Source organism: Sabethes cyaneus, chromosome 3 (genome assembly GCF_943734655.1).
Source record: "Sabethes cyaneus chromosome 3, idSabCyanKW18_F2, whole genome shotgun sequence".
NCBI classification, from domain to species: domain Eukaryota; kingdom Metazoa; phylum Arthropoda; class Insecta; order Diptera; family Culicidae; genus Sabethes; species Sabethes cyaneus.
In genome coordinates this window covers 197,608,386-197,623,008 of record NC_071355.1, presented here as the reverse complement: position 1 = coordinate 197,623,008, position 14,623 = coordinate 197,608,386, and the positions used below count along the sequence as shown (strand labels likewise).

The window sequence follows — 14,623 nt, the reverse complement described above, 5'->3', positions numbered from 1 at the left end:
GCATCACCATTCCGTACTTCTTAAATTTTGTTACTATTTACACCAATTTTTGTACTTATGATTTATATAAAACCACGGTCCTGCTAGGCAGCCATGTTTTTACAGTTAACATCTAACCATTTGAGTAAATGAAACAGCATGACACCGCTATACGTTCTGTTCATTTCACTCTGCAAAGCCGGTATGCTGGGAGATGGGTAGTATTTGCAAATTTTAGCCAGATTTTTGCAAATAATACCCACGCCGACAGTAGATGTTGGCTACTGTCAAACACATTGAGCAGGGATAGGGTTGCCAGTCCCTTGTATAAAACAGATTTTTGAATGTATAAGAGGCTAAAAGAAGTTTTTTATGGTAGTTTTAGTTGCTAAAGCATCAGTAACAATTGCACATATAAACCAAAAAATATTTGGCCACCTTTCCTTGTTCTCGTTGCGGTGATTGACGACGATGCGGACTACCGCCGCAACAGAATGAAAATTTATGTAAATAACCGCAATATTTTTTTTATGGGAGCCTGGACCACTGCGACCGTATAAAGTATAATCAATATCCGGTATTTTCCTAAAATTCAAATTTTAGGTTTTTCAGTATTTATAAAGGAGGAAATTTTTCGTTGCTCATTTAATGAGCAATGCAATCATTAACTTTTGGTCGGAAAACCTAATTTTGAAAGTAGCTTTTGGGCCCAAAACAGTGACTCTTAGACAGTTAGAAATGTAATCACTGCTTCTTCTATTATATATAGCCAATCTGAAGACAGAGAATATATTTTCATGAACCAATTATTTTTTTTTTTTTTTTTTTTTTTAAATAACAAAAAAACTTTGAAATTTTCAGGATCAACGACGACTCTTTTCTGCTTAAATGCACATATCTGTAGGTATATGATACTGTTCAGAGTTAAAAGTTGATATCTGTATTATTATCAATTTCCCACCCTTTCGTACGCGATGAATTATAACCGTCGCGGGCGAAACCGTCGCCAAAATCGTCGCGGGGGCAAATATCGTTTATTTTGTCAAGTAAATCAATAGCTTACGTGCTAGACAAGCATAATATATAGTTATAACTTACATACAGCCAAGCAAATTCTCTCTGCGACGATTTCAAGCCATCAAAAAAGTGAGCAGCGCGTTTTGTTACCAAAGAAACGGACAATAATTTTAACGGGAAACTAAGCATTCATTAACTTTTCGTTGGAAATCCCAATTTTGTCCCACGCATAGGTACCAAAATGTTAATTTTGACAGGAACCAAAGAATTTGCTGGGAATTCCTCTCTTCACTCCTACATGAGAAAGAGATAGCAACACGCCATGCCCTTGTCTCCGTTGCCTCCATCACGGTCCTGCTCCCTCTGGCTCGTCCTGCAGTATTATCAATATAATAGTATATATTGATTCTACTGGTCCTGCCAAGTATGGAGCCCAATTGAATACATCTATTAATCTACCTATTTCGTCTAGTCACAGAGAACGGTAGTCTGTTCTAATTAACAAAATTGACAAAAAGTGTGTAAAAGGTTTTTATGTAATCTACGAGTAATCCTTCAATAGAGCACCCCTCGAGCAGTAAGTGGCAAACTAAATCTTGATGTCGCTGCCATCGCTGCTATGTAACTCCAGCACAAAGAACTATTGATAAAGGTACATGAATATTTTTTAATGCGTTTGGCAAACTATTTCTGGAGGGCGCTACCGACAGATTTTACACACAAAAAATCGATTACTTCCTTCGAGCCTGTTAATCTGTTCTCTGTGGTCTAGTTCCGTAGGTTGCATAACTTTCTGCCTCGATGCATTCGCCTATTTAGTTTGATTTACCTATTTCGTCATCCAATTCCTCCCCCGATTTGGTCGGTATTAGTAGGGAGCCCAATTGCATGCACCAATCAATCCACGTATTTCGTCTGTATCGATAAATTTTATCTCCCGATTAACCAGCCGATTTCGTGTGGTTCCGTAGGTCAGCTCTAATTCATCACCCTACTAAACAACCAACTTAGTCGGTTCTAATCGGTCGATTTTGTATACCTGAGAATCGGTATACTCCCCTGTAAAACTCCCATAAGCATAGGCTGGTAAATATTGCAAAAATCGGCCGATCCGTAGGAAGCAAAATAGGGCGATTCACCCTACGCGAACCTACTAAATAAGGGGAAAAGTAGGTTCTAGCGTTCTAGGGATTTTTATGGGGTAGTCACTTTAAGTGTAGCGAATGGGAGCTCGGCGAGCTCGGCCTCGGATCTGTCACATTTGTTACCGGGTTGGGGACACCCACCCCACTGTCACAAATGTCATTCCCATACATTTTTCGTGTAGCCAACATCTCATCTAGCCTATAACAAACTTTGCCTCGGACCAAATGTATTTGTGAGTAGCCCGCTCTAACTTCAGCCTCGGATGAATGGGTATTGGTAAGCGCTCGAACAAAATTACTTTTTTGCTTTTTTTCTTTTTGTGTCGGACGTGTAGGAAGCGGAAAAAGATGTTAGCCCAAGGGGTCGGACACTCAGCACATTATGCCGCGGCACTTCAGAGATATCAAATTATCAAGCGGCACACCTCTAAAGCCTTATAAAAATAACATTTATAGGGCTTTTCACACATCCGGTTCAATTTTATATGAAATGGGAGCACGGCCAGTTGTCAAAATCATCTCGCACGGCTGCCAGAACTATCAGAACTATCAGATTATAACGAATTTAACAAATCTTGCAGTTCAACACTTTCGGTACAGCATCGGCAAAGTTCACCTCGTTTCAAGTCGCCTAACATAAAAACGGCTGTGCCGAGTGACCGACCCCTTGTGTTAGCCGCATCTTTACCCTAGAGTGACTATATACAGAGTGGCGACAATGTCAAAATTGGAATGATAATTATCTGTCAGTGTCATTCCAATCGAGCAGACGACCTATCCAACGCGTGTGCAGGAAAGAGAAAGAAAAACATTGGAAAAACCGCATTGCATACATTTGGGATGACTTGTCGCCACTCTGTATATAGTCACTCTACTTTACCCTTTAGTTTCAATTTTCATACGCCTGGTTGGGGAAAACTGCACGATTTTTTCGGTTTTCGAGCAGTTGGTCAATTTTTTTAGATAATACAGTCGATATTTGTATAACGCGGGTAATTGGGACCGCGTTATAAGAAGCGCGTTATACAAGTACACGTAGCATATGGAAATTGAGTTAATTGGGGCTATACCTGAATTTTACAAAATTTCGAATCAACACGACCATGGTTCCTTTGGGAAAGATGTCAAGTATATATTTTTCCATCTTACAGATGCTTGGTGAGACAGAAAAAATCGCCTCTTGGTCTTCCAGAGCTTCCGGAACATCCGATAAATTTTCATTTCTGTGAAGTCTTCTCATAGCTTCAAAATTCTTTTTAAAGTTCCTATGGCTTATTATTTGGCGTAATATAAGTAAAGTAAACAATACGTGCTATTCCAACCCGCATACTCAAATACCATACGCCAACGATTTTCCGTATAGTTTTCTAACCATTTGGTGAATAATTAGATAACCATATGCGGACTATACCCAGCAATGGTTTTGACTATGTGGTAAATGGTAAACTTAGAAATAACCATTGTATGAACTAGTCGTTAGGTTTGGTTACCATACAAAAATGCTGATTTTCGCGAACAAATTTTTCGCGATACCATACTTGGTATGGTGGACATACAGTCAAAGAAATTGTACTAAAACTGTTGCATATATAGTATTATTATGGTATTTTGAAAACAAACGATTAACATTGAATGATAGGGACAATGATGATTATATGGTCTCTAATGGTGCCTGTAACATAGCATTAATGGTTCTAGTATGGTTAATTGATTGTACCGGGAATCGTCGTCTTATCTTATTTTATGATATAAAATATTGTTTAGAAATACAATTTTGTTTATTTATTAATGATTCCATAAATAGTATGTATATTTTTGATTTGTTCTACACCTATTAAAGCAATTGCCGGTTAATTCCAACTGCACATTGAAGAGTTCGTGCCCCTGAAAGATTCAGGTACTAATTTGCACCGGTCCTTCCGATAGCATCACATTGTCTGCTACTTGTTCTCATAGGGATCATCCGTTTCGTTGCAGAGTTTGAATGAGAGCAAGGATACAACGTCCCATTTCGATAGTTTTCGTACGCACAAGACATACCGGGACATAGTATATACAGCTTATAACACATGCAACAGCTTATTTAACACATGCTAAAGAGAAAAGGAAACAAACGAAACGTGAAGAAATTTTATTATGTATGAATAGGTTTAAGCTTCTGCTGAATGCCAAGCTGCAAAAATGGTTTCCTCTTCCAAAAACTGCGAAAATACTTACCTCCTTACAGTGTACACGCTTTAGTCCTCCACCATCCTCATAAAAAACCGCGAAGCAATTATGACATTTCGTTCGTTTTGCAGGTACACAGTAAAATAATGTAACCCATTTTCACGTACACAGAAAAATAATTTAACCCAACTTATCACTCAATGGTCAGAATTTCGTTCCTACTATTTATTTAGTACTAACTGTAATACACTATCGTACCCCAATGGTTAAACCTATATGAACATTAATGGTAGTAAATGATATAAAACTTTATCAAGAACAGTAACTATTGGTCATATAATACATTTATAATAGCCACCGTTTCATTAATAGTTTTTGATTATGCGGGAAAGCCAACATGCGATTCTCCGACAAATACGGAACATCCGTAAAAGTGGTCAACGAGCGAAATTGTTCTTTGAGTTCGGAATTATGTTTATCCAACCTCGAATTGAACAATATGAAATGGGAATATAAATTCATCGCGTTGACGAAAGCAACAAAGTTTTCGTAGCCTGTTCGCTCTTACAAGAAGCCCCATTCTGAATTGTCCAGGAAAAGGTGAAAACAAAAGCAATAACACTTCTCTCTCACTTTTTCTCAGGCAAAATCCATAAAAATATTAGATACCGTCAACGCGGATTTCGGAATGGCCATGGCTAACTACGATGGTTAGATTTCTGTTAAAATTTTCCCAGAAATGCACAATACTTGGTGAAGAGTTTATACAAAAGTTGATATATTTGCTATTAGATTTGTAAGTATAGTAAATGTTACCGGAAGTTCAGTTTACTATACCACATCTATCAAATTACACTAGCAAAATTAGAAATTTCAACAAACTGACGAAATAACCTCGTTTATTTGTCAGCGAACATTTTATAACAAACCTTTTTCAAATTGTAGCCCGGACTTCAACATGAATTTTCACTTATTGTTCACTTTGACGGCAAATCCTAATTTTCCAGTGAACGTTTTGGCAGCTATGTCGAGTCGTGTCGTGAGCGGCCTATTTAGTTGAGGATTGCTGATATTCCATTTCATTTTGATCTGTTACAAATTAAAAAAATTTGCATTTCCAGTGACCAATTTCAGGTAAGCTTTGAATTTTTTCCCGGTAAACCATCCAATGGCCAAATTGAGTCACAAATAGTCGAAATATACTTCTAGTGTAGTCAAATTACACTCGAAATATTCACGATATGTTCTGAATTTTTCGGAGGACCACCTTATGGCTTTCTAAGGTCGCTTATTTATTACTTTGTTTTTAATTCGTATCAATTACCCGACTTTAGTTACTTCAAAAATATTTTACCAATTTTAACCAACTTTACCAATAAGATAATTTCAACGGATATTCCGGAATCTCCAGCAGGCCAACCCGTAACTTTGTGGTTTCCGTATATCACTTAGAGAGTCAACTGTTATATGCCCTACAACTTCTTAAAAGACACCATGGTCATATCTGTTCAAAAACGCTCAAAATTCGAGTTTAGCCCCAATTAACTCAATATCCATATGCTACGTGTATTTGTTATACGCGGAAAACCGCGTTATAGAAATATCATGGTACCCGCGCTATAGAAATCCGCGTTCTACAAATCCGCGTTATAGAAATCTCTACTGTATTCGCTATGTGCGCGAAACGGTGCTGCCACCTTCCCAAGTTTGTTCTATTTGTGAAGTCTGTGCACAGGTTTGTTAAAGAGTAAAAAGGATAGACAAAACTTTGCACCAAATCTTCACAAACTTTCCATATGGCAGTTCCATGAGAGTACAAGAGATCGATTTGTGCTTACATAGCGAATGGCATCTCTGATTAAAACACCCATGAACTCCCTAGCAACTTGCAAAACATGAGATTGTGACGAAAGTCATTCGAGCGAGATTTACGATTTATGTACAAAACGGTTTAATTTGTGGCAATACTACGAAGTTTGTCGGGTCAGTTAAGTAGAGATATTGATCGTGGTTCGGCCTATGCAAAAACTGATCCTGGTTCGGCCCTTCAGCTTAATCATCGATAATTCATTGAATATTTACAGATTTAAAGGTAACATAATTTTATAAACAGCTTATAATGTTTTCCTATGCATTGCCTTCATTTATTTGCCATAAACATTAATGTAGATAGCTCAAATAATTACATTTATAACAAATGTAAAAGCGGCTTCCAATGTCGCCATCACAGCTGTCTTTTTAAACATCTAGAAAGTGTTTTAGTCTGTGAAGTATAGGTTGAAAACAATTTTAAAACATAGATTCATCTATATTCTTCCATTATTGGAACGTTATATTCCAAACAAAAAGCGAGATTACGACTTATTGAGAAAATACGACATTAATTTTTTGATCTTAGTTCGGCCTACAAATGATCGTGGTTCGGCCTATCAGCTTCACTAAATCACCGCTAGTGGCGCCGCGCTTCGCCCACGTTTTAACCAATTTCTGGCTGCACGTACCACTTGTGTTAAATCTAAATGTTGTGTTTTATTCCATATTTTATTATTTCATGCATTTCAGAAACAAAATTATTATCTTCCTAAAATTGAGTTTTTCTTTTAACAATAAATATGAGGGTATTTTTTACCAAAGAAGCGTACAAACTGGGTTGTAATGTTTCAGAATTTTATGCAACCTTATACGCGGTTTCAGGGCTTGTGCATGAAACAATATTTAAAAATTCACCAATCCAGAAAAATACTATCTGGAAAAAAAGGTTCCACAAAAATTTCATGATTGTGGGAACTATAACGAAAAATCAATAAAAGTAGTACCTTACGAATTAATTGGAAATAAATTCCTTTCAGTTCTACCAATTTGACTTACGTCACTTATACGCGTTTTTCGGTTACGACTTGCAACCTTCATCAGCGTGGCAAATTTCTGCAGAAATTATAGTAGAACTAAAAGGAATTCGTTTCCAATTAGTTCGCGATATTTCGTGAGTTCTTCTAAGACGCTCGTAAATAATTTTTAATAAAAGTATGCTTTACCTCTTGAATGTTTTTTAGGGTATGTCGGTCCGCCAATTTCTATTCTTTTAACGATAGGAATTAGGAATTAGGTAAAAACCAACGACTAACGTCGGTGTATAACCGGTTATTTGTTAACATAGTTGTGATTTTAAAAGTAGCTATTTTCAGTGATGTATTGGACAATATTCTGAAATTAAATGTAAATTCTGTCTTTTTTCAAAGGTAGGGTAACGACCCCAGAATTCGCCCCTTTTATCAGGTTTTTATGCTGTAAAATGAATAAATCGCCATATTATTATAAAATCAGCCCTGAACTCAGACAAGTATGACTATATATTAATATTCTATCTATTTTGGCTATTCGGAATCGCGAAAATTGAAATTTGATAGCCAAAGACCCAATTTTGAGCAGGAACCTCTAGTACCACATTTCGCCCATAGCGATCCAAAATTCGTCCCCCATGTGACCCAAATTTCGCCCACTTGTTATTTGTTGCAAATTTCCCAAATAACCTCAATTATTTTATTAGAATTGTTGTTACTATTATTTAACGTTAAGATTATGTCTATTCAGTGATTAATATGGCAATCAATTTGTATCAGGAATTCGTTAAATGTAAATCTAAATTTAAATAAACTGATCATGATCACCTCCTGATACCTGATTCAGTAAAACTAAAAAACACAGAGAAGGTGGGTTTTTACTAAATGTTTATTTTTATTGCAGTAAAATAAGGCTTTTGACACTCGTCAAAGATATTTAAAATGAATGGTCCTGTTGGTGCTTTTTCTGGTCCTTTGTTGAATTCATTTTCACTATTGATTTGTGGGCGAATAAATACAATTCAGTGCCTACAGAATGGTACAATGTTTATTTTAATAGTTTAAATAACCTTAATGATTACTTATATCATTGTTTAGTAATTTTTTGGGAAAGAGTAAATGTTTACTGTGAACAATAAAAAATTAGATGAACTGGAAAATCTTGATATTCGGCTATATATATTAACTAATCGAAGGTGAGACTCGAGTCCACAACCTAACCTCTTCCCCAAGAAATAACTAAGCTTAACTGCTATATAGTCAATAAAAAGATGAAGAAAAAAAATTGTTTAGTAAATCACTGTCTGTAAATGGGTATGCTGGTTTACCTTATTAAATATTTCTGGTAACTGCAAAGCATACCCATCTTACCTACTCAACTAGGATATTTTTTGACATAACTTGGAATTCTTCTTTTGTTAGACCGGGTTTGTAATGCTAAGATATTAGAGTTTTCATGATATTATCGAAATATTCTATTTTATCACCGCGATTATTTCTTTGTTGTCTGCATTGCACATTAAATACTTTTCAAAGTTTTATCCATGACAACAATTTTATTGCGCTTAGATGCTATAAAATAGTAAACGGATTTTTCGTGTGATTTTCCAATAGTCAGATTTATTCTCATGACAAGAAAAATTGTGATTTTTGAGAATATTATGCGCGTCTTACTAATTCGTGCAGTTTTAATCTTATTATCAATTTCGATGTCGATTATTGCTAATTCAACATTTCGTTTGGTAGAAGCCCCTTAGCCCATGTTTAGCAGGTAATTCTTTTGTTAGATGAATTCAAATGAAGATATGATGTGCTTTCTGCATCAAAATATTATTTATTTGATACTTTTACTCACCATTTTGATAAACATAAATCAGCGAACAAACTAATCGATTGTGACTTGCTTTTGCTTATGTGTGGCATATTTGCATGTATTTGATAGATGAGGGCGAAAACTGGTTCACGCAGTAAGTTCGGTTAAGTATATACAGATTCGACCCGGGCGAATTTTGGAACTCATATGATTTACAATACCCAGTTTTCGCCCAGTGCATTTATGTTCTATTTTCAACAGAATTGCGATAAAATATTAAAACAAAAGCACAATTATGAAATTTGAAACAGATATTACCAAATTGATGCGAAAAAAGTGCAGAGAGATACGATTTTCCATTACTTTTCCTCAATTTTATTTTTCGTGCTCGTTCTTGAGAATGGAAAAATCGCGTCTTAAATACAATACCTATTTTTCAAACCACATTAAATCATTAAAATACATAAAACAACACAACGAATTCTATTCAAATAACTGAAAACTGAGTTAAATTGAATATAAATTAAACTAACAACTTATAATTCAAATATATATTGAGTTAAATCACGGGAATACCAATGGGAGGGCGAATTCTGGGGTGGGGGCGAATTGTGGGGTTCTTACCCTATCTGTTAGAATACAGGACAATTGCGAGGCTAGTGCTTCGATCTATTGAGTTTTACAGCCTCTTCCAGTCGAAATTACGACATACAACGCCTGGATTGTTAGATGAGCGTTGTACCTTGAGGTCAACTGGGAGGAGAAAGTTAAAAACTATATCTAAATTAATCTTATATGAAATAACCACATTATTGTCTATGTACAAGCTTATTTAACACTGCTAGGTAGATAAAGTGAAAAAAGATACTATATTTAGCAACAAAAATACATCTGTACTATTTGTAATGCTTCCGAAGAAAGTAAAAAATTGTCTAAATTTATATAACCCGAAATAGTTAGAATATTGACCATGTACAAGCTTATTTAACACTGCTAGGTAGATAAATTGAAGTAAGATACTATATTAGGCACCAAAAATAGGCTTTTACCATTTCTGATTAATTAATATATAATAACATTTGTTTTGGAAACTTTATATCGCAATAGGCCGAACCAAGATCATCGATGGGCCGAACCACGATCAAAATAGGCCGAACCAGGATCATAATTTGACTGTCATTAAAAATCAAATTCTAAATCAACTGGTCTTCTAAAGTATCTTCTAAATCAAGAAATAGAATCGTCTTTAGTTATTCTTCCCAAACATTCTAATTTTTTTTCGAAAAACATTGTGATTTTGTAGATATACGTGCATTAGTCCATGGGTGCTATGTGAAGCAATGAGAATAGGCCGAACCACGATCAATCACCCTATTATAATAAAATTGTTGATTTTGCTTCTTAATAATATCTCGTGTGTATAAATAAAAGTTTAACCAACAACGTTAACGTGGATTTTAAACAAATTATTAGCGGCTAGGCATGAAATAGCCTTTGGAATGCTTGTTCATATTGCCGCTGCCAAACAATTTTCGATCGGCTGGCCCTGGTGGGAGGGGGAGGATTGCTCCCCTTCACTTTTTGCACGCTGCACCACCATATTTTACTTATTTAATTTCCTAAGGGTCAAAAATAATCGTCTCGATTCTACCTCCCCATCGGGCCCGTTTCGATCAGAAACGTCCCGAACGACGTGTGTTATAACATACGTTGTATTCCGATCGAAGCGCAATTTCTGATCGGATCCGGCTCCGATCGGTATGTAGAATAAAGGCGAATAATATGCTCTCAGTCGGGGCGATTTACAATACCTGTCCATCCAATACCCCACACATTGTCCGTTTCACCCGCAGCACTAAAAAAGTTCACTTTTTCGGACCATTTGCAATACCCTAAATACACTTTAAAAAACATTTTTTGTTAAATATTCCACTAGCTGCTTTTGAAAACAATCACCCAATGACAATTGAACTGAAGTAAACTGCATTTAGGTTTTAAAAATTATAAGTTCTCTGTATTATATTAGATGTTCTTAACCTGTTCGTCTTACCCACAGTTCCTCTACAATAAAAACACAACTGGGTAAACACGAACGAAATATTATTTATTCCTCTAAACTAAATTATTTTTTGTTTAATTAAATGCGAAATCTATCGAATAAATCGTTATTTTTCCGGGGATATCGCCTAACCGTACAACTTGACGGCAGCTTTTCGGCATTTATTAACCGTAATTTGCTGTGTAGATTCAAAAATTGCAAATTTGGTAGATTATTTACCATCTCGTCAGTCACTACTAATTCACATTCTTTCAACGTCAGCTGTTGTATATTCATGGGCGGAAAGTAGCTGCCTTGTAGTCGAATATTATTCATGATAAGTTCACGTAAATCGGATAACCCTTCAAACAGTTTAACTGCAAACGAGTAATTTTCTCTCCGTGATAAATAGTATAGCTCGAATGTTTTGAGATGTGGAAAACTATCGCTAGTTTCTCCAATTTCATCCATGAATTCCTTTTCTGATTCCGTCATTGCTAGGAATATTTTTAAATAATGAACATTACGGAAGGTTTGATGAATAGATTGGCTGAAACGCCAATCCGAAGCTACAGTTAATTCGACTATTTCAACGGAGGGCAAACAAACGTCGCTGTTTGCAAGCAATTTATAGTTAACTGCGAGTAAAGAAATGTGCTGTAATCATAAGGAATTGTAACCAATAATTCAAAATACAGGTTTAAAATGACTTACCTTAAGATGCGACAGACTAGTCAAACATTGTAATTTAGTCTTTGATGGTATAGAAATCCGTAATTTGGTCAACAATGGACAGATTCTACACATATGTTCAAAGCTTTTTGGACTGATACACTCTCCAAACAGTGCAATAGCTTTAAGCTTGGTTACCTTTGAACATTTTTGGAATAAATCAGGGTCAAGGTCACGGACGAAGGTACAATTCACTTTCAGTTGCTCCAGCGGTAATTTCTGAATTGCCAGCGGTAGATCATATAGTTCACCCCTGGTTTCAAGCTTACGTAGATTCGGCGCTATGTGAATAATGTCACACCTTGACATGGTTGGGATTACTAATTCCTCCAAATTTTGTAGGACCGGTAGATTATCATTCGATATGTTCCGGACAGAGTTAAGGTGAAGCTTCTTAACGTACGGGCATATGGAAAGAAGTCTTAGTACCAAAGAGACATGTGACGCTTCATTATATTCAAATTCTTCCAGGGACGAGCTAGGTTTCTCAAATAAAGCCACTATTTTTTCGGTTTCCGCTTCATCCAAATTGCAATTTAGAATACACCGCAGGCGAATGTTACGATAGCGTCGAAAAATTTTTTGTTGTTTCTTCACGCTCTCCATATCAAGTATGCAGTTTAGTTTAATGCGACCCAAATAGCTAAAGTCAAAAACAAGATCATTCCACCGTCGACATACTAATGATAGCAGTTTTCGATTTTCCAGCTGCGGCCGAAAAGAGAAAATATGTTGCAGAATTTCGCTGGGTAGGTTGTTGACGTGTAACTTGTAAGAACTCATTATGTCAGCCGATCAGTTCTCACAATTCAAACTATATTTTCTTTGTTTTAATATCCTGTCCTTTTTAAAAGTACTGTTATAGGCTATATAGCTTTTTAATTCAAATTTCATGATCGTACTTACGATGTAAACTCCTCCCTTTTGTTTTGATGGAAAAACGACAGCAAATTGGCCCACTGAACGAATCAGTGTTTGATAAAAATATTCAATTTAGCAAACCAAGCTAATAAACTATACAAAAACAAATCATCGGTATCAATAGAGATACCATATTTTCTCAGGCGTTCGTATGAAACTGAAGGGTAAAGAAGCGGATAACATCTTTTTAGGCTGTGAACCCAGGGGCTTGCGATCAGAGTTGCCATTTTGAAATCTGTGTTTCTGGTTTAAAAATCTGTGAAAATCTGTAAAACTATCGAAAAAAATCTGTTACTAAATCTGTGTTACATAGTTATGCTCCCATGAAGAAAAACTAGCATTTCAATGTTTTTGAACAATATGGTTCATTCAATATCATCCATACGCTTCGTAAATTTTGATTTTGATGTGCAGTAATTTCGGTTTTGTAACTTTACCTCCCGATTTTTTGTGCCATTTCACTTCCAGTGATAAAATTCTCTTCTTCAGCATGTAGCATATCTGTGAAAATCTGTGATTTTCAAAAATATCTGTCATCTGTGATCACAGCAAAAAAAGCCATGGGTTTATACCGTCTTTAGACATTACCCTTCTTTATCGACAGACTTCGCAGCCGGCTGTTAGAGTACAGGAAAATTACGGGGCCAGTGCAACAATCCTACTGACTCTAACTAGCAAGCACCGCCTAGCCGAGATTCGAACATACGACGACTGGCTTTGTTAGACCAGCATCGTACCTCGAAGCTAGCTGGGCGGTCTGTGATCACAGATTCTGTGCTTTAAAATGACGAAAAAATCTGTGATTTTACAGAAAAATCTGTGAAAATGGCAACTCTGCTTGCGATGGGTGCCATGTTTTTGTTGCCAACATCTCAGCAAAGTAAATTGATATATACCATCAGGTATATGACAATGCGAGCTGTCATATACACTTTGCACTAACACATCTACACTAGTTCTGAAATTTCGAGCATTTTGTATGGAAAATTAGTTAATTTTTTAAAAAAATCGTTGGATACGCAAGATTTGTCTATTTTTTTTCTCACAGTTTTTATGTTTATGCTTAGAACATTATTTCTAGTATGTATTTTCATGAATACAATGAAGTGCAACATTCCATATTGCAAGCGGAAATTTTTTCGTCAAAACGGTATCAAGATGTCTCAAAGAAATGTCGTTATATCGCTTTCCTACAAGTAGTAAAACAAAAATGATTTTTTTTAAAATGCTCGGACATGATTGTTCAATAAGCAGCATGAGCAACATTGTTATTCGCCCGCGATATTTTTCGTCTGATTTCTGGTAAGCTTTTAAAGTGTTAATTATCTTCTAAGACCGTTTTGTAGCAATCTAAGATTACTTTTTATGGTTTTCTACGTAGTGTTGAGACGGGTAAATTTATAATAAAAAGGTATCATCTTGAAACAGTGACTTCAACTTAAGATTTTCAAGCAGTAGCACAAGCATCTATTCGAATAAAACTATTTTTTAAAAGAAGACATCAAAGGCAGATATTCAAGAGCATCATGCAAGCAAAATGTTAGATGGAACGTGTTTTAATTTAAGCAACAGTATACCGTATTGATCGTGAAGTATTAGAAACATTAATTCATTTTTCAATTGCACATCGAAATAGTTAGTCACCCATGTTCTCAAATTTTTTACGCATAATAAAGAAGGCTACAAGTGCAAATGACTTAAAAATATATTCCTTACATTTCATTGTAAATGTTCAAATATTTCTCTGGAATAATATAGCTGCATTAATTAATTACAATTAATTTAGTTTTAATTTTCATGCAAGTTCCACCATATTTCAGAACTATTTCTTCTTCTTTCTACACACACTAATGCAACCCTCGATGGTCACATACCTGGTATATATCAATTTACTTTGCATCTCAGCACATCTCGACAAGGTTGGCAGCAAATCTACCTGTCAGACGGGCGCTATTTCTTGCATTTCTTG

At 35.7% G+C, this 14,623-nt stretch overlaps 1 protein-coding gene across 5 annotated transcripts; it reads right to left on the bottom strand.

Annotated features, from left to right (window-relative positions):
• Positions 1 to 4,675: 4,675 nt before the first annotated feature.
• Positions 4,676 to 12,811, bottom strand: LOC128742184 (uncharacterized). Of its 5 annotated transcripts, none has more exons than XM_053838447.1 (3): positions 12,636 to 12,811; positions 11,716 to 12,576; positions 4,676 to 11,658 (listed from the first exon to the last, which is right to left on the bottom strand). In XM_053838447.1, the coding sequence occupies exons 2-3, from the start codon at positions 12,514 to 12,516 to the stop codon at positions 11,101 to 11,103; spliced, it is 1,359 nt and encodes a 452-aa protein (XP_053694422.1). In that variant the 5' UTR covers positions 12,517 to 12,576; positions 12,636 to 12,811; the 3' UTR covers positions 4,676 to 11,100. The 5 variants fall into 5 exon arrangements, with proteins under 5 accessions (XP_053694422.1, XP_053694423.1, XP_053694420.1 ...); XM_053838448.1 differs by having other exon boundaries at positions 11,716 to 12,571; XM_053838445.1 differs by having other exon boundaries at positions 12,640 to 12,811.
• Between the last annotated feature and the right edge of the window lie 1,812 nt (positions 12,812 to 14,623).

Coding starts and splice junctions, on each gene's coding strand:
- LOC128742184 (XM_053838447.1), bottom strand. CDS start 12,516: ATGAGTTCTTACAAGTTACACGTCAACAACCTACCCAGCGAAATTCTG. Junction 11,659..11,715: donor CTAGTCTGTCGCATCTTAAG/GTAAGTCATTTT, acceptor TTATGATTACAG/CACATTTCTTTACTCGCAGT.